Genomic DNA, 25,365 nt, shown 5'->3' with positions numbered 1-25,365 from the left:
TCATACATTTAGTAGTACAATCGAAGAATAGATAAAATTTTGGTTGATTAGAAATATCTGGTTTGGTAAATGTACATTACTAGTTTTTAGCATGTGATCCTTTCATGCTAGAATCAAGTCCCTTCTCTTTTTAGTTTGATGTTAGTGAAATTAGATTAAATTAGATGAAGTTATGGTGAATAGTACGGAGTTGAACACTACATTCCAAGTAGAAAGGAAAATATTCTAAATCAACGAGAAAGATGGGTGCATGAAAATTTTAGAGTTCCTCAAAAACAAATCCTTCAATCTATCCTTGGATATTAAAGGGTTGAAATGGTTAACCCAGTTTATCAAATCTGTGTTGGATGCCGGACAAAAATCTGTCCTGATATGGAGAAGGCCGTCGGGCTATATCCTGGCCTAAATATCTTCCAATAATAGTGGAAGATTCTTGTCTCTAGCTTAGCATGAGGGAGGAAAGCAGTGGAAACTAATATGTTTGCTGAAAGGTAGGCAACAAATGGGCTGGAAATATCTCCACAGCACTTCATTGACATTCTATGAGATGTTAGTCACAGCAAAAAATAATTCAGATGCTGAGAATAGGAAAACAGAAAGCAGGGGTAGTCTTCCAAACACCTGTGGGTGGCTGCGGAAACAGATAGGTGGTGGATAAAGAGATCTGAAGCAAAATTCAAGTTTCAAGATGGCAAAAGTCTTGCCTAAAAATAAGGGAGAAATGAATCAAGAAGAAGTATTGTGGGATGCTAAAACCAAAGAAAATCAACAATTATAATTGCAATATCCCGTATTTATTGAGGTTGACCTCCCAAAGAGGAAGGAAAATAAGCTTGATTCAAAAGAAATATTATAAGCAGAAGGGAATATTATAAGCAGAAAGGATCTTTCAACACAGCTCTTCTAGATGGGCTGTCGGCTTCCATAAATGGGCCATATCTAGAAGCAAATCAAGCAGCCCAAAAACACACTGCTGTGTCTCACTCCAAACATAAAACAAGGGCTGTTTGGTCGCCAAGAAGTCAAACCAGGGTACCCATTAGCAGGAGGTGCCCCAACCTGATACTTTCACCCCCACGATCTCTGCAGGCACAGATGGGTGCAACACCACAAATGGCCATAGAACGAGTCAGAAAATGAAGGGAAATGAACCGGAGGAGTCAGAAAGTGTGAATCCTAACTTCGATAAATTATTGGGGGTCCTATTTCAGAGAAAGAGGTGCATGGAGAAAGAGATGAAGAAGAGGCAACTTGTGAGTGACGGTTTGAGCCAGATACAGAGGTGAAATGGGAGAACCTAACAAGAAAAAAGAGCTGTTAAGGCTGGTCAATTTTGGAAAGGCAAAAACTGAGGTGGAAGAGGAAGACTCGGAAGGGATATTGGATAATGATATAGAATCTATCTCATCCTTATCTTCTTTTGATCTTCTAGACGTAGACGACACGGAAAGCTAAAAACAGAGGTGCTTGAAGAGACAAAGGCTGATGGTGAGAGGGAGAGGGAGATCACATGGGACACATGGGAAGGTTTCCACAAGTTGTTTGACATACTTGTCAATGAGGATAGGCTAGTGAAGGCCACTTATGAACAATGCCTTGAAGGTGTAGAAATCTCATTCCTTGGAGAAGGGGCCTAACTTGCATCAAAACAGCTTTGAGAAATTATCAAGGTGTTCATTCATAAACTATAATCCCATTGTTTGCCCTAACCTAGTTTTGTTAAATCCTTCAAAGATGAGCAAGTTGATATGCACGATCTAGAGTAATTGTAGGCTGGTGATGAACAGGGCGACATGTCCTCCCTACTCCATGTGATTCTAATGAATACCAGAGGATTATTAATAAACTCTATACTACTTTATCTCGAAAAAAATAAAAAAAAACTCTATACTACTAAAAAGAATAATGAAAAATTCTAAAATAGAGAATCCTAATGCCTTCCTCGAGAGTTTAGACTTTAAATTAGTGGAAAGATCTTAAAAAAGTGGTTAGGTTAGAGATGTCACTTTATTTTAGAAGGAGTAGAGAGGAGAGGGATTGTCTTTTGGGGGAGTTGCTGAGTTGTAAAATAAAGTGGGGTGGAAGAAAGGTGATTGGGGGGGACTTTAATATGGTGTTACATATGAGTGAAAGGTCGGGTATGAGCACAAACTTGGGGGAGATTGAGGAGCTTAGGGAGATGGTAGATGGATTGGAGGTTGTGGATCTTCCATTTGGGGGAGGGAGGTGGACTTGGTCTAACGAGAGGGAGAACCCTTCATGGTCAAGAATTGACCGATTTTTAATCTGTAACAGTTTGTTATTGCAGCTTATAGGTTTGAGTCAAAAACTACTTAGTCAGTCAATTTATGATCATTTTCCGATTTGCGTGTCCCTGAAGGCATTATTTGAGGGCCTACTCCATTCATACTGGATAACAAGTGGTTAAGAGTTAAGAATTTTAGGGAGTTGGTGAAAATTTTTTGGCAGGAAACAGTGGTGGTGGGCACGAGTAGCTTTGTGTTTGCTTCTAAATTGAAGGCTCTAAAAAATGAAATTAAGAGGTGGGCAACGGTGGAGGAGGGTAGGCTTGAAAGGATCTTGAATGATAATCTAATTGAGTTGGCTGATTATGACAATATGGAGATGTGGGTGAGCATGGGAGGGTGAGGAGGGAGTTTTTGAGGGAGGAAATTGCTGAGGTAATGCATTTGGAGGCAATCTCGTAGAGACAAAAGGCTAGGGAGAGATGGCTTAAAGAGGGGGATAGGAACACTAGGTACTTTCACTGCATGACAAATTCTCATAGAAATAATAATTATGTGGAAGAACTATGTTGTAATGGGGAGGTGTTTAGAGGAAATGAAGATATGAGGAAGATGGCAAGTCTGTTTTTTCAGCAACTATATACGGAAGATGAGCAGAGAAGACCTAATCTTTATAATTTGCAATTTAAGATGCTGTGTGATAAAAGTAGAGATGGTTTAAAAGAGCCGTTCACTGAAGAGGAAATAAAAGAGTGTCTTTGATGATTGTAATAGGGATAAGGCACCCGGCCCGGATGGTTTCAATATGAAATTCTACCAAGTCTTTTGGGATGTGATAAAAAAATATGTGCTTGCTGTTTTCAATGATTTTCATAGGGTTGGGTTTTTTGTCAACCCTATAAATTCGACTTTCTTGATTCTTATTCCAAAGGTGGTGGGTGCGAAAGATATTAAAGAATTTAAACCGATTAGCTTGGTGGGGAGTATCTACAAATTGATTTCAAAAGTTCTAGCAAAGAGACTCTCTACGGTGTTGGGTGAGGTGATTGGCGAGAACCAAAATGCGTTTGTGGATGATAAACAAATCCTTGATACTGTGATGATTATTAGTAAATTGGTGGATGAGTTGGTGGGGCAGAAAAAAGAGGGCATTTTGTGTAAAATTGATATGAAAAAGGCGAATGATAATGTTTGTTGGGATTTTGTGGATTATATGCTTATAAGAATGGTTTTTGGGTGCAAATGGCGGACTTGGGTCAGAAATGTATTTCCACTACTTCATTTGCAGTCATGGTTAATGGGGGCCTTTCAAATTTCTTTAAAGCATCTAGAGGGCTACGCCAAGGGGATCCGTTGTCGCTATTGCTTTTCCTTACTGTTATGGAGGCTTTTAGTAGACTCATGGAGAAAGCGGGAGAGTTGAAATTATTGAATGGTGTGGCTGTGGGAAAGAGAGAGGAAAGTGTCAAGATCTCTCATTTATTTTTTGCGGATGATGCTCTTATTTTTTATGAACCTACTATCGATGCTATACTTCACTTGAGATGCATTTTTCTTTGTTTTCAAATGATGTCCGGTCTCAAAATAAATATGAGAAAGACAGAAATGGTTAGAATCAGTGATAGGAGGGATGAGGAGAGATTGGCTTTGGCATTGGGTTGTCAGACAACGACACGTCCTATTAAATATTTTGGTATTCCTCTTGGGTCAAAATTTAAAGACAGGAAAACTTGGGAGTCTATTGTAGAGTGTTTCGAAAAAAGGTTAGCAGGTTGGAAGACGAATTTTCTCTGTAGGTAGACTTACCTTGACTAAAAGTACGTTGGCCAATTTACTGATATATTACCTCTCTATTTTTAATCATTATGGCTAGCATTGCAAAGAAGCTTGAAAACATTTAATGCAGATTTCTTTGAGGTGATGAGGAGGGGAATAAAAAATATCATTTAATTAGGTGGGAGGAGGTGAAGAAACCGATGAGGGAGGGGGGTCTTGATTAAAAGTACGTTGACCAATTTAGTGATATATTACCTCTCTATTTTAACCATTCCGGCTAGCATTGCAAAGAAGCTTGAAAACATTCAATGCAGATTTCTTTGGGGTGATGAGGAAGGGAGTAGAAAATATCATTTAATTAGGTGGGAGGAGGTGAAGAAACCGATGAGTGAGGGGGGTCTTGGTTTAAGGTCCATTAGAGCACTCAATGACGCTCTTCATGGGAAGTGGTTATGGAGATATCTCATGGAGGGGGGAGGCTGTGGAGGAAGGTTGTGCAAGCGAGGTGGGGAGATTGGGAAAAGGAGAGGGGTCGGAGGGGTAGATTAAAACTGCATGGGAGGAGTTTTTGGAAGAAAATTAGGGATGACAGCCATGTATTCAAGGGCTGTGTGGGGTGGCAGCTTGGTAATGGTGAGGATATTAGGTTTTGGGAGGATGAATGGATGAGAAGTTTTAAACTTAAAGAATGTTTTACCAGAACTTTTGATATTGCTAGCGATAAGGAGGCGAGGGTGAAGGACATGTATGAAAATGTGGGTGAAGGGAAGGCATGGAATGTGAAAGTCACAACCAACTTGCAGCATTGGGAAATCAATGACTATTGCAACCTGCTTTTGGTTTTGGGCAGCATGAAGGTGAAGGAAACAAGGGACAAACGAGTTTGGAAGCCTGATGAGAAAAATGGTTTTTCTGTGAAATCGATGTATAATTTTCTAGCACAAATGATAGAAATAATATCATTTTAGCACCCTTTAAACAGATTTGGAAAACTGGGGCCCCTCCTAGGATGGCTTTTTTTACGTGAGAAGCAGCTAAGGAATGCATTTTGACTATTGATATGCAGAAAAGAAGAGGTAATATCATGGTTAACAAATACTACCTTTGCAAATTGGCTGAGGAGACATGCAACCATCTACTTTTGTGGTGCTCGAAGACCTACAGCATTTGGAATTCTGTCTTGGGTTTGCTGGGTTTAACTTGGGTAATGGCTGAAAATGTGAGTAAAGAGTTGTGGGCTTGGACAGGTTATTATAAGAAGAAAAAATATTTGTTCTTTGTTCCACTAACTATTTTTTGGGTTGTGTGGAAGGAAAGAAATGCGAGTACTTTTGAGGGTATTGAGACTAATATTACAAACATTAAAGGTAGATGGATCTATACTTTTGGTTCTATTTTGTTAGGTCATGACATCAAAAATTAGATGATTTTGGATGGGTAATGAACCACGTAATTGACTTGTAACTATACTTTGTACATGGGCGGTATCCCTTTGATACCTTTGTGAATAATATTACTTCTCTTATATTTAAAAAAAAAAGTTAGAAATGTCACTTAAAACTTACAGACAGCAAAAGAAAAGGGTGAAGGAGGGAATGAAGAAGATAATGGTCAAACTAAATCATAGAGATCTAGGCAAAACAGTGAAAAGTCGTATATCTCATGAAGCTAATTAGTTAGAATGTTAATAGGTTGAAATGTGATTTTAAGATGAAGAAAATTAAGGAAGTGTTTAATAAGGTGTGCCCCGACATCATACTCCTACAAGCAAAGAAAAAAGAATCTACCAATAGGGTGTTGTTTGGAGCATTTGGGGGTTGAGTTTTAAGGAATGAGTGGTTGTTCCATCCTTAGGAGTCTCATGAGGTATGCATATTGTGTGAGACACTAGGGTTGCTAGTCGAGTAGATGTGATTCAAGGTTCCTTCTCGTTATTTGTTTTGCTTAATGTGAAAGGAGAGGGATCCTGGTGGATAACATGTATTTATGAGCCTGTGAACCTAGATGTAGAACTCTTTTTCAGATGCACTATCCTTTCTTTCTAGTACGTGGCATCTATATTGGTGTCTTAGGAGAAACTTTAATGCTTGTAGATTCCCCCATAAGAAATTGGGAAGTGGTAAGAAAACTATGATTTTAGTCAAGACTCTTGAGTTAAGCAATTGTTCGCTTAATAACACATGATTCACCTAGCCTGTAAATAGATGAGATAGATGCTCTTCGCGTATCGATCACTTCTTGATCTCATCTTATTCAGAGGAAATATTTCTTGATTTGGTATAAGATGATTTACTAAGGTCTTTATCGGATCATTTCTGTATCATCTTAGATTTCCAATGTGTGCAGTGGAATCCTACTCCGTTTAGGTTTAAGAACATGTAAATCCAACATCTTGATTTTGGTGGGTGGAGTGAAGTAATGGTTGCATGAAGACTTAGTAAGGGGATGGCCGGAGTATAAATTTATGTAGAATTGAAACTCCTTAAGGAAAAGTTGAGGAAATGGAAACAGACAATTTTTGAGGATATAAGTAAAAGGAAGACAAATATTCTCAAAGAACTGAAAGGTTTACATACTTTAACGTCAGAAAATAACATATCCCGACATCAATTAAATTGGATTGAAGACGTAAAAGAGGAAATTTTTCTCAAAGAGGAGCGAAGTTGGAGGCAAAAAACTAGATTGAAGTGGGTGAAAGAGGGTGATGATAATACTAGGTTTTACCCCCAAGTTTTTAATGGTTGGAGAAGGAGTGAGATTAAGGAACTATAATTGGATTGGAGGGTGTTAAGCGAGACAAGTAGTTGATTGGGCGTAAAATCACTAAGTTTATCAAAGGTTGTATACTAAGGATGGGATATTTAGGCCTTTTATAGAAGGTGTTGATTTTCAACCCATACTGGTGCCAAAGCCAACCATAGCGACAGACAATTTGAGGAAGAGGAGGTTCAAAAGGCTATTTGGGATATGTCCACCAAAAAGCCCCCTGGCCCCGATGGTTTTACAAGAGCATTTTTTCGATCTTATTTTGGTGTTTATTAAGAATGATGTCATGGAAGTATTCCAAGAATTCTTTTTAAATAGAAAGATATACTGAAGTGTGAATTCTACTTTCAAAACTCTAATACTTAAGAAAGACATAAAAAACAGTAGCTGATTATCGTCCTATCAGTTCATTGACTACCATTTATAAAATCATTATAGGTGTTGTCTTTACGCCTCGGCGAAGTTTTAAATGACACTGTCTCACCAAATTAGAGTGCATTTGTGGGAGGTAGACAAATTCTAGATGCAGTCCTTTATTGCTAAGGAATCAGTGGAATATATGTGAAGGGTGAAGAAAGAATGATTTGTCCTTGCAGAAGAATCGTGTAATCATGTGTTGTTGTGGTGTCTTGTGGCTTTTGAGTTGTGGAGTCTTATTTACAATCTACTTGGTATAAATTGGGCAGTGGTTGGGTCAGTAAGCGAGGAATTGTGGGCTTGGGATGGTGTGCACTTTGATAAAAGCTGTCAAAAATGATTCCATTAACCATTTTTTGGGTTTTATGGAAGGAGAGAAATTCTAGGGCTTTTGAGGATAAAGATGGTGATTTGTATAGATTGAAAAATAGATGAATGTATTATTTTGAGTCTATTTTATTAGGACATGACATAAGTGATGAGAATTTTGGATATGTCATTGACACACTAATTACATTGTAAAACTTTTGTAATGGGTGGTACTCCCTGTTTTTTTGGTACCTTGTTAATATATATTTGTTACACTTTTTATTTTTTTTTTAAAAAGAATGGTTTGTCCTTAAAATAGACTTTGAAAAGTGCCAAGGGTGAATCAGGGGTTCCTCCACCCAATGATGGATGGTAAGGGATTGGGGTCTAGATGGAGAACTTGAATAAAAAAGTGTTCTTCTTTTGTCTCGTTTAAGTGTTAGTGAATGGTAAGGTCCAAGAGTGTTTTCGAGATACTCGGGATATAAGACAATGTGATCCATTATCCTCATTCTTTTTTTTACTTTGGTAGTGGATGGTTTACGTAGGATGTTGACTAGGCGATCAAAGAGATGAGCACTTGAAGGATTTATTGTTGGGAATGATAGAGTTGAGGTGTCCCACCTCTAATTTGCAAATGATGCTAATTTATTCCTTTCTCATGGCAATAGGTATATCTCTAATGTACGCATGTTGGCAAGGTGTTAGGATGTATGTCTGATCTTTGAATTAACTTGGCTAAATGTTGGTTGATAGGTTTAAATATGCCCAATAGCCTAGGAACAATTTAACGGAGGGGATATGTTGTGACCCTAGCTCGGCCTATTATATATCTTGGCATTCCTTTGGGTGGTAACCCTAAGCGTAAGTTGTTTCAGGATGGGGTGGTTAAGCAAGTGTCTTGGCGTCTAGAAAATTGAAAATGGGTTTTTTTTTCATTGGGAGATAGGGTTACTCTTATTCATGCATGTTTATCTAGTATCCCTGTTTATTGAATATTTTTGTTTAAGGTTCCAGTTAGTTTGATTGAATGCTTAGAGGGGATAATGAGGAATTCTCTATGGGCAGGAAATGGTGAGGAAAGGAGAGATCACCTAGTAAAATGGGAGGTGCGTGCAAGTATAGAACTTCTTGATGTTTGAGCACTGAGAATTTATCTAGGAACGTGCCATTACAGGAACCTATCTTTTTTGTGGCATAAAGTAAACAAAAATGTTCATGGAAGTCAGTGGAATGGTTTGGATGTTGTAGCCATGAGATCTACCCAGTAAAAAAGTCCATGGAGGCCATTTCTAGTTTGGTTACCATCTATACGCCTCTTACCAGGTGAAACTTGGGGTATGGTTCCAAGGTCCTATTTTGGGAGGATATTTAGATGGCTGACCAGCTTTTGGGTATCCAGCTTCTACATCTTTTTCGTATATATTCCTGTCACAAAACCCTAACTAGCTAGTTATATTACTTTTCCAATAGTTATTTAATTTGGAATTTTCTTTTTCGGTAGTATGAAAAATGGAGAAACCGATGAACTCCTTATCATGCTAAGCTTGTTACAATTCTTTTAACCCTCCCAATAGCTTGATTGCATGGTATGGACTCAAATGATCGGTTCATATACCTGGAGATCATTAATGAAAGATCATTCTTCATTAATATTAGAAAGAGCCCTGAGTGTTACCAAAGTACCTTTACCAAGCCATTCTAGTATGTCAAGTTTCCTTCAAAAGTGAAGGTTTTTGTGTTGGACTACAATTATGAATTGTCCAAATTTCAATCAGCTGTTGCAAATTTATAGACCTAACTGAGACAATATCTCCTAACATTATGTGTTATATGCCATAAGAGAGGAGAAGTTGTTGAATATGATATTTTATTATTTAATTAGTTGATATTATGTAATTAGAATTTTATTAAAATAGTATTCTAATAAAATAATTATTTACTAATTAATATCTTAAAAATTTTATAAATATTCTAAATGTAACAATTTAAAAGATGAGAAATAAAATTATTTTTTCTCCAAAAATCTACATGATGTCAGAACCAAAGTAAGAATATTTTAGAGTTCTGATTTTAGAATTTTTTTCAAAAATCCTAAAATAGCACAATATGTTGGGTTTGTATCATTTTATTGAGATTTACTATCATCACCAGCCAAGACGGATTTGAACCCGCCGATGTGTTATGTGGTGTTTACGGTAATTTCAGGTGGCAGTTCAGTCGCCGATAAAAAAGTGCAGTCACATTTCCGCAAGCGTTGGTAAAATGAAGCAGCCGCACATTCGCAAGCGCTGATAAAAAGTGAAGCTGCACATCTGCTAGCACCAGTAAAAAGGTGCAGCCGCACATCTATTAGCGCTGGTAAAAAGTGCAACTGCACATCTATTAATGCCGGTTAAAAAGTGTAGCTACACATCTGCAGTCACTGATAAAAAGGTACAACCGCACATCTGCAGTCGCTGGTAAAAAGGTACAGCTGCACATCTGCAGATGCTAGTAAAAAAGTATAGCTGCACATTTGCGAGCGTTGGTAAAAAGGTACAGCCGCACATTCACAGGGACCAGTAAAAAGGCCGTGCCATTCTTTTTTTTTTCCATACATGAAGACATTTGGTTTGGCCATTCTGCATGCCGGATCACTCAAATCTAGTATGTCCATTTTAGAGTCGAGTCCGAGCAGTTTTGACCCTAATTCAAGCCATTTTTTAGCCGACTTCGAGCCTTTTTTGAGCTGAGTCTGAGCCGTTTTGAGCTGTGTCGAGTTGCTGTCTTGCTAGAAAGATCTGCTTCCTCCCCGCGCGAGCCGCTTCGACCAGCCTTTTCCAGTCCTTTTTCTGGCTCATCTGCGCGCAACTACCTCTGATTTTGCGACTAGGCCTTCTTTGCACCTGAGTACTTTTGATCAGTCTTTTCTATCCCTTTTTTGTCTCTTTAGCGCTCATGTATCTCTAGTTTCGCGATCCGGTACATATCCGCTTCTTTTGCGTGCGAGTTTTTCTGACCAACCTTTTTTGGTTCTTTTTCAGCTTTTCCACGCGCTTACACCTCAGGTTTGCAACTCAATTTGCAAGTTGGACATTTGTGATATCTCTGCATCAACTTGAGAGAAGGTGTTGAATATGATATTTTATTATTTTAGTTTATTATTTAATTAGTTGATATTATATAATTAGAATTTGATTATAATAGTAATCTTATGTAATTAGAATTGTAGTAGAATAGTTATTTTTTAATTAATATGTTAAAAATTTAATAAATATCCTAAGTGTAACAATTTAAAAGATGAGAAATAAAATTATTTTTTCTCTAAAAATTTACTGAAACATAATCATCTCTTTGTACATTGTGAAATGGTGTGAAAGTTGTGGATCACTCTTTGACACTTTCAACTTAGTATGGGTTACTCTTAATTCTTTATAATGTTTCATCAACACTAATATTAGTGATTTTGTGATTAAAACAAAGGCCAGGCCATTGTGGCAAGGAGTGTTGTTTTTCGGTCTTTGGACTCTCTGAATTAAGAGAAATTGATGGATTTTTGGTAAGCGATCTTTGTAGGGTAATTTTATTTGGAAAAAATGACCTTTCTGGCTTCCCTTTGGGCCAAGGCTCATGGAAAATGCTCTGATATTACCTTAATGTCTTTTATAAGAGCTGGGATGCTATAGTCACGTGATCTGTACCTCTTCGATGTTATCTACCTCTTTTTCTGTTTTCGTGTCTTTCCTTTTGCTTCAGCTGGATAACTTATCCTCTGTTTTCTTCATAATATTTTCCTTCTATTTCCAACAAAACTTCGTTTTCTATCAAAAGAAAAGAAATATTTGGTTTGGTTGCCTCAGGTAGGATTCTCTAAAAAGGCATAAACTCACTTCAACTTTCCCTTTTCATACATATTATCATTTTATTGTCCTTTTACACCTGGAAAGTGAAAAACATCACGGACAGTTTCTCCCAGCTGTCTTCTGCCATCGTCCAAGTACCTTTTGTAACTTTAGGCTATAAGGTGTGGTACTTTCCACATATTCCAACTGTTTTAGAAGACCTTCCCTAGTAGTGTAGATTCTACTCCAGTCTGATCTAATGTTATCATATCTGTGTGAGAAATCCTTATCATTTTATCTTGCATCATTTTCAGCGAGTAGGAGTTTCTGCTCCCTTCATCCCATGGTACCACGAAGGACAGGAATTATGATGCAGAAAAGATGGAATGTTTTTAGTATTAAAATGTATCATGTAATTTTGTATATTCATATGTTTGTACATTATATAGAGTATTTAAGAAATATGGTTAGATTTAGAAATTTGTTCTGGTTGATCTTTTTGTTTCATTTTTCTTAGGATGAGGTTGCACTTTATTATTTTATTTCCTGTTAGTCTGTTTTAGCTGCTGCATTTTTATTGCTCCAAAGATGGTGGTAAGGTGTTAACTTGCTGCACTTATCATTGGATCAACGGTTGTGGCAACTTCCTAGATCTCATCAGTTGAAAGATGGTGGCCAAAGGCTGTATTGGTAACTGTAGGTGGACACACTGTGTCACCTCTCATTAGACAAAAATAATGGCAATTTGAAGTGTCAAAAGTAGTCTTGTTTTTTATTGTTACAAGAATGGTGGTGTCTTCATATTGACCAATTACTTTTGGTTCATTCTGGGACTAGTTTTTCTTTATAAATATATTTGATGTAATGAGGAGGATAATGTTATTGAAATAGAACTCGAAGTTTTTCTCTCTTGAAATTATGCTTTCTACTCCTGTTCTCTGCTTTTCTTATTCTTTTCCCTCCACCTTTCTCTGTTCTCTCTTCTCCTATTGGTCTCCCCTATTTCTACCTTAAACTCTGCTATAACAGTGCTTTTCGTTGCTTTATTCATTTTGGTTGGCTAATTGTAGAAGTGTGTCTATCTACCGATACCAGATGAAAAATACAGTCTGATTGCCTGCCTGGCCAAGCAAGGTTTGAGCCTAGCCTAGCTCGCTTGATTAATAAATTCACGAGTCAGGCTAGACAAGCCGAGCTGCCCACCAGCTTCCATTTGGAATGGCTCAACCCAATCAAGGCCTAGGCCCAGTCTGAGCTTTCGCCATGGTTTGGTCCATGGCTTGGCCTGACCATAAATATTATTAAAAATATAAAAAATATATCAAAGATAATTAAAATGTGTTAAAGATATTTCAAATATATATTAAAAATTAATTGAGCCATGGGCTTGGCTTAGCCCAACAGAAGGCCAAGCCTGGGCCACATTAGGCCTCTTTACCTATGGGTTTTAATACCCCCCAAAATTGGCCCAACCCTCTCCTGAAAGGTGTGGTGCCAGCCCAGCCCCATCTAGTACGGGCTGCACATTTTTACATAATTCAACTTACCTTCCACTCTCACCTTTGACCTCTGCCCTCTAACCTCAACTCCTTAAAGCTCACAACTCACAACTGGCGTCCTGCTTTTTAGACACTGTCTTAGCCATCCTTAAGATTTAAGGCTTCCTCTAACTCCTAGTTGTACTTGGTTCATATTTTCACTTGTCTTTTAAGCCACACTAAAGTCCTTTCAATCTTAGTTCTGATTTTTTTTTTTTTTTTTTCACATCTTTGCATGGAATTTTGATGGTTACTTACTTTGTTCGATTACTATCTGCTCTAGGTTCAGCACTGGCTGAATCAGCTTTGTGAAGAACTCAGTGAACGTCTTTGCTTGGACTTCGAACAGAAGAAGCGGATTGCACATACCCTTACTCTGCATGCTAGAGCATACACTGTACTCATGTTCTACCTGATCTTTTATTATAAAATCTTACCTTTGGCAGCTTCTTTTCATTGATCAATTTGGATATATTGGAAGTTGAAACCTCATATTTTTCGTGACTATGCATCAAAATGCAGTCTGGGAACTCATGTTCACATAAGAAGTTTCCTTCAAAATCTTGTCCCCTAAGGTACGGGGCATCCAAGATTCAAGAGGATGCGTTCAATCTATTTCAAGCTGCACTACGTGAATATATGTGCTCATATGGAATTAACAATCAAGTAAATAACAACAATGCATGGAGAATAACATCTCTCTCTGTTTCAGCCAGCAAAATTTTTGCCGTACCGGCTGTAAGTTCAAAGTCTAATTTATTTCTAAAATTTAACGGCTCTGATGCATTTTGTCTGCTGTGCACAAATAATTTAACATATAGTTTGTGTGCAGCTGTACATTGTTCACTGTCTATTCTTCTGCTTGTATGCAGTATGAATTTGATATCTTATGTTGTATTTGGCTGATTTTTATCTAGGGAACACATTCAATTATGAAATACTTTCATGGCCGTACTGCATCCTGCCCTCCTTCAAGAAAGTTTTTGGATAATCTCATTCAGGAACCTGCACCATCTTCACCCTCTGGTATTTTCTATTTTAACTGATATCTTACATGTTTTTTAATTACTGTATCCAACTGTTTATTCCAATTGACCCAACCCAGATATTCATTCAGGCTATGGAAGCTACTCAGAGCTGAAATTAATGGATCCACAAATTGTGCCATCTGCAGAAGAAACTTGGATGAAGTATCCTGTGCCTGTTTTTGATCAAGGAGAGGCAAAATTGGATCAGTTGAAAGACCAGGTTTCTCTATTTGGATACTCGCTGGTTTTTATAATTGCAAAACATGTTTATACAATAACATCTTTCCATAAAGTTGTTTATATGGTCAATATAGTGTATTTAATAATTGTTGAACTAAGAAAGGATACAAATATATAATATTTTTATTGAATTTCTTCAGTGATTATGCAGATCATAGTTTCAAGTTACTAAAGTCTATCTTTCTTTTCAATAAGAATTGAATTAGTTAAAGATTTTCCTGGCTACATGATTGTCCACTGGTTGTCAAATCAGAAATTTAGTTGTCATTCTTCCATAATACGTATCAGATTGAAAATTTGCCATGTCAGTTCAGTTTGAGATTTGGAAAAGTATGGACAGAAGTTTCTCTAAACTATTTCTGAAATGTGTGATTTTATTTGAATGGTGTTAATTGTACAAGATTTTTTCCCTAATCTCTCTCGGGCTTCTTGTCGACTCTCTATCTCTCTTGGTGCCCTAGGCCGATCATGCTTTTGGGCACTTCAAATCAAAATGGTCGAAGATTTTTTGTAATAGAGAACAAATCTTTTGATCTGATCTGGGAGAGTGGGAGGTCTGAAGGATTACGGATCTTTGAGAATGGGAGAGGATACAGAACGTATATCTTCCTGAATCTGGAGGAGGTCAACTGGCTGCTTATGGTGTTGGAGGAATTCTACTGGCGTAACATCAAACTCCCATGGGCGAAACGCCTTGCCCGACGCAACTACAACCTACAGCTCTCTTTTGGAAGCAATAGAAGAGGTCCTTATTTGGCTCTTTCAGTGGTTTGGGGAAGGGATGGGGTTGGTGGCTTTTCATGAAGGCAGTGTTTGATTTGGCTGAGCAGCCTATAGTTAATCCTGAGCCGAGTGCTAAGCCGGAAAAACGTGAGGAATCAATTATGAGTCACACCCAAACCACCCCGTGGGGAGCAGTGTTTAAATGTCCACATTGTTTGGAGCAGATCCATGTTTCAGCGGCGGTGGCTATTTCCAAATTGTTTGTGGCGGCTGTGACATGCAATGGGCCAGAGGAGAAAGTCAAGAAGCGGGTAGGGCAAGAGGAACCCAAATTGAATTCGAATCGGGGCACGGGTTGGGCAAACCTGAAAGGAAATGTTAAGAAACAGGCCCGAATATTTGTGAATGGCCCAAACGCCAATGGTAGAGGTCTGCAACAAAAGGGGCCACGACCAATGCCTGGATCAGGAGCTAAGGGTAGGGGAAGATTTTCAAGAGATGAGAAGGCTAAATGGCCCATGTTGATAGGACAAGAAATATCGGGGCCCATCCAGCACAGACAAGGAAAAAAGGAATGGAGACTGGTGAATAGTGTAAATGTTAGAGGAGAATCTTCGGGTTTGAAAAACCTAAAATCCGAATCGCAATTCACGATGATCAATCTTCCTGCGGCGGAGGAGTCTGTAGGTCAAGAGCCTGAGCTGAATGATCGCTCTGTGATGTGTCGGGAGCAGGTTCCTAACATCCCTACGCCATATGTTTTTGAGAATGAGCTGGGTGATTTTGAGGAACTTGAAAGTGAAATTAAGTCTTGTTATGGGAGTGTAAACAGAGAGGAAAAAATGGCATTAGTTCTGGTTGAAGATGAGGTGCAAGCAATGCATGTGCTGCCTGGCCCGGAAATTGAGAAGATTCTGTCTTTGAGCCTGGAGGGGGTGGACCTGGTAGAGGAAAATGGTCTGAACAGTTCGATTTGGGTCCTGGAGAACATCCAGAAGTTCAGCAGCATGATGGGTATTCCTCTTACTGGTATGGAAGATTATATTTTTTCTTTCTTTACCGAAATTGAAAAGAGAGTCTATGTGTTAAAGAAAGAAGATAATGGAACAACAAAAAAGAAGAGAAAACAGAGCATGGGCTTTAAGAGGGAACTTAAGTGATTGGAATCATCAGTGAACTATGATAGTAGGAGGGCGGAGGGAAGAGGTCAGAGGGAGTTAAAATTTTGTCTTAATGATTGACAAAATAGTGTCCTGAAAGGTTAGAGGTCTAAATGACAGGGCTAAAAGGCTTATTCTGCTTGGATGCCTTGCTAGGTGGAAGCTGGGTATTGTTTGCCTCCAAGAAACTAAGCTGGAAGATTATACTGATGAGGTTATTAAAAGGTTATGGAATGTTTCGGATGTGGGTTGGCATGCTATTCTGGCAAGGGGAGCTACGAGTGGTATCATCATAATGTGGAGAGACAGGGATATCCAATGCTTGGGGGTGGTTAAGGGGGTGACTACATTGTCTGTCCGGTTTTGTAACTGTCGGGGTGAACTGGACTGAACTTTCACCGGAGTCTATTGTCATGGGTCTAAAGAGGAAAGGGTGCAGTTGTGGAAGGATCTGGATGAGGCTAAACATTTTGGGGGTGAAAATTGGATAGTTGGTGGGGATTTTAACATGGTGTTGAAAAGAGAAGAGAGGAGTGGCAACATTTTATCCTCAACTATTGCCGATGGATTTTCTGATGCTATTGATGGCCTGGGGTTGATGGATATGCCACTGACTGGGGGTAGGTGGACCTGGTCCAATCAACGCGCCTCACCCTACTGGTCTAGAATTGACCGCTTCCTCATTTATACCCGGTTTATTCCGTTACTCAATGAGGTGATTCAGAACTTACTACAGCGTCCAATATCAGCTCATTTCCCATTGTGTCTGGTTGATGATGGTATCCAATGGGGCCCCATTCCTTTTAGACTGGATAATATCTAGGCTGAGAGTGGACTGTTTCAGAAGTTGGGTTGTGGAGACTTGGAAAGGTACTTCTGTCCAGGGCAAAGCTAGCTACATTGTAGCCTGTAAACTGAAAGCACTTAAAACCACGATTAAAGAATAGACAAAGATTGAACTGAAAAAGAAAGGGAGGAACTTAACTTCTTGTTTGACGTCCTGGGGGATTTAGATAGCAAAGAGGAAGTCTCTGGTTTGACCGAGGAGGAGAGGGCGAAGAGGGAAGATCTGAAAATCAAGCTGACTAAACTGATGTGCAAGGATGAGGTTTCGTGGAAATAGAAATCTAGAGAGAAATGGTTAAAAGAAGGTGACTGCAACACCAAATTCTTCCATGCTTTGGCAAGTCACAGAAGAAGATGCAATTTCTTGGGTGAATTATGGATTGATAACAAGAAAGTTGAAGGTAATAGTGCCATGAGGGAGGCTGCAAAGGAGTTTTTTACTGGGTTGTATATGGAAGAGGGACTTGGGCGCACCAGATTTGATGTGATACACTTTAAGTCATTTCTGAGTCAAGCCGGCAACTACTGCAAGGTGAATTTACTGAATCTGAGGTGCTGGACAGTCTCAAATGCTGTAACAGTGACAAAGCATCCAGTCCGAACAGTTTTAATAGAAGTTCCTTCAAGATTTTTGGCTTTTGATCAATGAGGAGATTATGGGACTGTTTAGAGACTTATATGATTCACACAAGTTGTGAGGTCTCTTAACACAACTTTCATTGTTCTAATTGCAAAGAAGAGGGGTGCTAAGGAGATTAAAGACTTCAGACCTATTAGTTCTGTAGGATATATTTACAAATTAATTGTTGAAGTCCTTGCAAATAGACTCTCAAAAGTCTTAGGGGAAATTATTGGGGAGTGTCAACACACATTCGTGGGTGGTAGACAGATTTTGGATGCAGTTATACCTGTTAATAAAGTGGAGGATGATTTAATTTCTGAAAAAAAAACGAGTGTTGTGCAAACTTGACATTGAGAAGGTATATGATCATGTAAGTTGGGACTTTCTTGAGTACATGATGAAAAGAATGGATTTTGGGCATTGATGGATTAAGTGGATGAACAGTTGTATCTCTACTACATCTTTTGTTGTAATGGTTAATGGTGGGACATCCACTTTCTTATCTGCATCACGCGGGCTGTGTCAGGTGACCCCCTATCTCCGTTACTCTTTTTAATTGTCATGAAGGCGTTGAATGCACTAATTGGTAAGGCTAGCGAATTGAACTTGCTGAAAGGTATAACTGTTGGAAAGGGCACTAACGCTGTTCAGGTGTCACACTTCTTTTTCGTTGACGACTCTTTAATTTTCTGCCAACCTGAGGCTAAAAATCTCCTGCATCTGAGGTGTGTGTTGGTGTGTTTTCAGTTGGTTTTTGGGCTTAAAGTTAATCTAAGGAAGACTGAGATGGTGAGATTTGGTGACACAAGTGACGAGAATTATTTGGCTGGTATCATGGGTTGTAAAGCTGCCGAGTTACCTATAATTTATCTGAGTATTCCCCTAGATTCAAAATGTAAAGACTCCAGTACATGGGAGCTGATTATTGAGACTTTTGAGAGCAGATTGGCTGGCTGGAAAAGAAAATTTCTATCCAAAGGGGGAAGGCTCACACTTCTAAAATGCACACTCACCAACTTACCCATTTATTATTTATCTACTCTTACCATACCGGTGAAGGTTGCAAAGAGACTAGAGTCTATTCAGTGCCGTTTTCTATGGGGTGATGACATGGACAAAAGGAGATTTCACTTAGTCAACTGGGATGAGGTGAAGAAACCTGCATCCAGTGGTGGCCTGGGCATTAAGTCTCTTGTACAGATGAATGCTGCTCTACAATGAAATGGCTGTGGAGTTACTTTAATGAGGATGTTGGGATTTGGAGGAAAATCATTGCTACCAGATGGGGAGACGCAAATGGGGAGCTATTAGTTGGGAGACTCAACCGTCCACATGGTTATGGTTTATGGAGGAAAATTCTGATAGGGTGGGATAAGTTTAAAGAATGTACTCAGTGGTGTGTGGGTAAAGGGAACCGAATAAGTTTCTGGGAAGATGTTTGGATTGATAACTTGAGCCTCATGGAGACTTTCCCAAGCATTTATGCTATTGCTCAGTCTAAGAGCATCAAGATTGATGAGGCTTATAAGACAATTAATGGTGTGGTCAGCTGGCAGGTTAATGTATGCAGAAATTTAAATGATTGGGAGGTGCATGATTATGAATCCTTGCTGCAATTATTGAAGTTACAGCAGATTACTACATGCAACGACAGGTTTTTGTGGAAACTGAGCAAGAGCCATGTATTTTCTGTAAAGTCATTCTATTCTCGTATTATGTGTTTTGATCCGGGAAGATATGGTGACTTTCCAGCCTCACAAATATGGACAAATATGGTTCCCCCTTAGAATGGCTTTCTTTGCGTGGGAAGCTTGTAGGGAAAGCATCTTGACTATCGACAAGTTGAGGAAAAGGGGCATATGCGTGGTCAACAGGTGCTACTTATGTATGGGGGATGCAGAATCTTGTAATCATATTTTGCTTAGGTGTCCTATTGCCTATAGTCTTTGATGTTTGCTTTATGGTTTAATGGGCATCAATTGGGTCATGGCAGGGTCAGTTAGGGAAGAGGTTTGGGCTTGGAAAGGGCTGTGAAAAAGTAGGGGGGACTTTGTAAAGATTATTCCTCTCTCTGTATTTTGGGTCTATTTTGTTAGATCATGACATTATTAGGATGGATGATTTTGGACATGTCATTAACACGCTAACGCACTTGTAAATGTTTTGTTTACGGGTGGTGCCCCGTTTGGCACCTTGTTAATAATATTTTTAACACTTTTTATTTCAAAAAAAAAAGTTAATTGTACAAGTATAAAACATTTTGAATAAGAACTTAGGCTGCCAGCTGCCTGTTATAAACGGCCGTTGCAGTTATGTTCAGTATAGATTTTATTATTTCTTTTAATTGTATAAACATTGAGATTAAAGGCACTCCTGGATTGGTGTGGGCTCTGCAAATATTTATGATTTGGAAGCATCTCATCATATTGGATTTTTTTGTAGGGTGCATTTTGCTCTTCATCAAATGATGCACAAGATCTCTTGGTCCAACAAACAACATCATTACTAGCTCATGATCTCTTCATCCAACAAACAACACCGTTAGCACCATTAGGTGATATCGTGTTTAATAATTTCTTTCTTTCTACTCCGACAGTTGCTTCTTCTATTTAACTTTTGGGTCATAATTAACTGAAAATATTCATTCAGGAAGTGGTAAGTGCTCAGAATTGAATAAAATTACATCACATACAGAACGGTCCAAGGATGAGGTGTGTATCAAAAAGAGAAAAAAGGAACCGAAAGGAAACACATTGAAATACAATATTCAAGTATGTATTCTCTCATGGCTGATTTTTTTTTTCTTTTTCTGTTTTATGTTGTAAAACAGTATCTGTTTCAACTCCACAACTTTTATCTATCAAGTGTAGCTAATTTTTGTAATCTTCTGATCATATGAGGACAATTGTTTTTTCTGGCACTGGGATGGACATTGAGTACCTTAAGGCCTTTCAAATTCAGAGTGCATTAAATTGATTTTTGACCTCAGGCAACTCCAATATTTAAAGTTTTTGACTGTGTCTGGTCTCCATCTTGGTGTATCAATGGTAAGCACAGTTTAGTTAGCGTGTTAAGGGGAATGTCATAAGGTTTTTCAGGAGTTCTATCTTATTTGGAGGTAGTTTTTTTGTTTTATAAATTTATTTGGTGGTAGTTGCTAACATGAACTGAACTCCCATCAGTCTTGTTCCTTAGTAAGATCATTCTGTAAAAGTCACCTACTATAGGCTCGTTGGTTTCAGTAACTAGCATGTGTGGAGATAATCAGCAAGGTTATATAAGTGGATGGCTGAGGTTCTTGATGATACAGTTTCAACAAATCAAAATGCTTGCATGGAGGTGAGATAGATTCTTGATACTACTCTTGTTTGTAGCCTTGGAGGCTCAGGATATTAAGAGATTCAAATTTGAAGGTTTGATGTTTAATTGAATTTCTAGAGAGAGCACATGGTAGAGTCAATTTGGGTTTCTTGGGCAGATTTCTTTCCGGAAATGGCTTTGTGGTTCATTGAAATCGTAGGATGAGGGACTTGTCTTGTCAGTAACATTTTCTATGGTCACCAATGGTTAACCTAGGTCTTGGTTTCAAGGGCAATCTGGAGGAGGGTGTTTCTACAGGGAGATGCATATTCCTGCACTCTAAGGGGATTGAGAATGGTGTGGTTAATGTTGGCACAGATGATGATAAATTTCCCATAAAGATATTGATAGAATTATTCCCACAGAGATTCCTGGCCAAAAAATATATATTACGATGTGAAGATTTTCATAATTTCATGATTCGTGGTCCTTGTGGTAGATGAAGATGATTTCCTAACCACAAAAGAAAGGATGATGGTAACAAAGTTGAAAAGAATGGTGTTGTTTTAGATAACAGGATTGAGGCTTTGTATTACTTGTTCTTCATGAAGTACCATGATTACATAAATATTGAATGGTGCAGTTAATAAAGATCAGTAAAAACAATTTAAGCATATGAGTAAAGGACACGATCAAGTGACTAACTCTTTTATCGAAGTTTTGGCAATGATGGATCATGTGAAGTTTATGATAATGTCAAGGCATGTCATGTTTTTAAATAGTTTATCTGTATGTGAGATGGTTCAGTGAAAGTTTTGCTTTTGCAATCCAGTGTAAGGATCTCCTCACAATATTCTTTCTATCTTCCTAATGGACAAATGATACAATAATTACTTCGTTTGGGGGACTAGAATCAAAATATCGGAATTTCTTGCTTAAATGGAGGCTGATAAAGATTATGAGTAGGCAAGACTGTTGATTTGTGAAAAATTTCCTACTAAGTTTTTTAGAACCACTAGGATTATTGGCGGACTCAAGGAATCATGGTTTTTTTCTCTTGGGAGAGTATTTTATGTCACTCCTGTTTCTATTAAATATAGTCATAGATGTTACAAATTTTAAAGATATTGGAACTTTTAATATACTAGGCTATCCTATATCCAATAATAAAATTATGCACTTGTTTGCTAGATGATGACCAAGGTTGCATACAAGAAATAACGGAAGCAAACTTACAGGGATGTAGATGTTGTATAAGGTGTCTTTTTCCATTATTTCCAAATAGTTTGTCAAGACTAGAATTTGTTTGGGAGAAAATATGGAAGTTATTAATGTATGATATTTTTGCTTCAATGTAATGGTATTTGGAATCTATTATATTTCAGAATTACACCTTTTTATATATAACTGTGAATCATGAACTTAACTTTTATTGGTCCAAGTCTTGCATATTTGAATTTGAGTGATGACGACCGAAAATCGTGTTTTAGTTGAAATTGGAAAGCATGTTCGAAGTGATAATACAAATCTTACTAATCATCATCTATTGCCTTCATAGGCTTATCCATGAGACTTTGGTATGATGCAGTATATTTATGCATCGAGTGTAACAACTTTTGCTGTATTTTCTACGAAACTATCATGATTGAAGCTTCTAAAAGTTAAGGGAGAATATATATATTTTTTGTGGATGTGGTAAAAGAAAAAAGACTTATGGAAAACTTTTGTCTGTACGTTTTTATTTTAGAAGAGAATAGTGCTGACTGTTGCATCAAATGGGTTTCTTTTTCCTTTTTCCAATGGCAGAATACGACATTCTACATTTGTAATTTTTATAAATGTAAATATAGATGCAATTTACAACATCTAAGGAGTAAGTCATTTGGCTTAATCATTGATTGATGCAAATAAAATGAACATATTTCTATAGTGCTATATATTTATTTAATTTTGATGTTTATATATTTGTTGAAAAATTTGTTACTAATGTCCAAATTCTTAATATTTATTTTTCCAATTTAGTTTCTGTAGGAATCTAATTTTTTATAGAACAATTTCTATATAGATTGTTATTTTTTGAGCATTCTGTATAACTGGAAATTCTTTTCCTTTTTTGGGACTGATCAGTCAAATGAGGGTCCAGTGTCTGGTTTTCTCCAAATTAAATTGAGGACAACGAAGCATTGTGAATGTCTAAATTGGACTTCACTGAATAAAATGTGGATTTTAAATGTAGAAAATGCAGCAAGGAAAACCTATGAATGATGTATGGATTTTCTTTCTCCGAGACAAAAATAATTAGCAAGATTCTGTGAAAGAAGCTTGTGGCAGTAGCAATAGTAAATTGTTTCTGATTCTTCCACAATTATGAGAAAAATATTTTTCTAAAAGGCAACTGTTTACAGCTGATATAAGAAAACCAATGGGGGGAAGAAAACAAAGAAATACCTGTTGGAGTACTCAATTATTTTGATTGGGGGAAAAGATTAACCATACAACATTATCCTCTCTCTACGTACTATAGCTTGTTCAATATGTGTGGCAGGGAAAGTGTTCAATTCTGAAGTTCTTTAAGAGAGACAACCAACCTCACACTTCTTTAGAGCAGGGGCATGTCAAGATGACACACAATCTGAAGTCTGCATTATCCCAGGGTAATTACCAGATTTCAATCTCGGATTTTCTTTTTTCAGTTTGTTCTCAGTAATTGAATTCTGTTGTACGCTCTCAATTTGCAGTCAGTAGCAGTTCAGAATCAAATCACAATCAGCAGCCAAATGAATGTTTTTTCTCTGATAACCAAGGAATTGATGGTAACTGCAGATTGGATCAAAATGAGGAGAGAAGGGAAAGATGCAGTTATAAGTTCGATGAGATTGACCCCTCTGTCATTGACGAGTTACCACCTGAAATCCAACATGAAATTCGAGCTTGGCTGCATCCACATAAGCTGCCAAATAAAAAGGGTTCTACCATTGATCATTATTTCTTGCCAAAGAGAACATGTAACTAGTTGATCAAAATTTTCATGTACATATACTCTGTATATAGATATGGTCTCATTTTAGCTTAAATTTACAGCCTGAGAATCCAACGATTATTTTCCCACTTTTTATTTATGTGTTATTGTGGTAGCATCCAACTTAGAAACTTGTCATCTCGTTGATTTCGTGAAGGATGCAAATTAGTTCTGTGTCGGAGATAATAACTTCAGCAAATCATTTTAGTTACATAGAACAAAACTGATTCTAATTTGATGGAAACATGTATTCCCGTTTGAAAATGATCGGTTTTAGTTTTTATTATTATTATTATTTTTAATAATTTTGCTCTACTTATTTGGTATTCGTCATTAGTTTTATCAGTTTATTTTTTTATTAATTTTTATTGCTTTACTTTTTTTATTGATTTATTAATTTAATTAATTAGTTGAAATTATTTTTTTAAACTGTTTTTTAAATCACTTAAATATGCTTTTGTTTTCTGTTAGAAAATAGAAAAAATTGGATATTTGGAACAAAAAGAAAATATTATAAATTAAATTATTATAAAAAATATTATAGATCAAAATATGACCGAGTATTAAATATTGAAGACTAATTTGATAATCTGTCATTTAATATATTTAATGCCAATCAAATAACTCTGCATGTACAATTATAATACATATATATATTAATTAGTTTTGTAACGGTTCAGAACTTCAAATGAGACATTATAAATTTAGTATGGAAGCGAAATAAGTAAATTATGATTTTTATTATTTACACATTAACTGAAAGTACCAAATAGGTTTTACATGAATAATTCTTTTAAAAGAACAACTAATAATTAAAGAAATGAATTAAAAGTAAACAAACGGGATGTCCTACTCGCAACCCTGTTGTGGATCGGGCTCTGAATTATAGTTCTCTTGATTTGAAATAGTTAATGAAAGAGTGAGCTATATTAGTCCAGTAAAAATATCACCCTACTCATCGACACAGGAATAAAAGTTTGTAGAAATCATAAAAATAATTAATGGATCTCTTAAGTAAGCAAAGTCGTTTATAATAAATAAAATCATTTACCGCCTACTTACCGTAGTGAGATTTACAAAAACAACTTATAGAGTCAATAGCACAAATAATATAACACACATAATAAATTCATATGCAATCGGTTGAAACAACAACTTTCTCTTTTTTCAGCCTACTGGTATACATGGGGACCCATAGGGATGTCCTCACTAGGGGTGAACCCTCTTTTTACATTTTACAATTAATGGGCCGTCCCCATATCCCGTGCGGTATGAGCACCAAATTACCAAATCTCAATATTCCGTCCGGTATGAGACAACGTTCACGGTAGGGTTCCCTACGTACCCGGTTCGTTCACCATCTTGCAAGATATCCAATAAGGCTGTCGTTTCATCCATCCACTTAATCAAACAATTTCCTTTTTTCTTTTAATTTCCAGTTTTCCAATTCAACGTAGTCATACAAAACAAGCTAAACATACATAAAAAGAATACAATCGCATCATCATACCAATTTCAGTGTATTATCATGCACTCGAAAACTGTAAAATC

At 37.3% G+C, this 25,365-nt stretch overlaps 1 protein-coding gene across 7 annotated transcripts in view; it reads left to right on the top strand.

The window, feature by feature from the left end:
- Positions 1–24,119, top strand: part of POLH (Y-family DNA polymerase H) — a 41,475-nt gene extending 17,356 nt beyond the window's left edge. For 4 of the 7 annotated variants that reach the window (XM_088213697.1, XM_088213696.1, XM_088213693.1 and 1 more), the window contains exons 9-16: positions 13,160–13,273; positions 13,399–13,614; positions 13,794–13,902; positions 13,982–14,124; positions 19,938–20,049; positions 20,145–20,266; positions 23,341–23,449; positions 23,534–24,119. In XM_088213697.1, coding sequence (XP_088069823.1) covers positions 13,160–13,273; positions 13,399–13,614; positions 13,794–13,902; positions 13,982–14,124; positions 19,938–20,049; positions 20,145–20,266; positions 23,341–23,449; positions 23,534–23,808 — 1,200 coding nt within the window. In that variant the 3' untranslated portion in view covers positions 23,809–24,119. Of the gene's footprint in view, positions 1–13,159; positions 13,274–13,398; positions 13,615–13,793; positions 13,903–13,981; positions 14,125–14,605; positions 15,995–19,937; positions 20,050–20,144; positions 20,267–23,340; positions 23,450–23,533 lie in introns of those variants that run through there. The other 3 variants (XM_088213694.1, XM_088213698.1, XM_088213699.1) reach the window with 3 other exon arrangements.
- Positions 24,120–25,365: the final 1,246 nt, after the last annotated feature.

This window comes from Carica papaya, chromosome 2 (assembly GCF_054855325.1).
Source record: "Carica papaya isolate Zhongbai chromosome 2, ASM5485532v1, whole genome shotgun sequence".
NCBI lineage: Eukaryota > Viridiplantae > Streptophyta > Magnoliopsida > Brassicales > Caricaceae > Carica > Carica papaya.
Note: the sequence above shows the minus strand (reverse complement) of the source record. Positions and strands in the feature narration are given on the sequence as shown.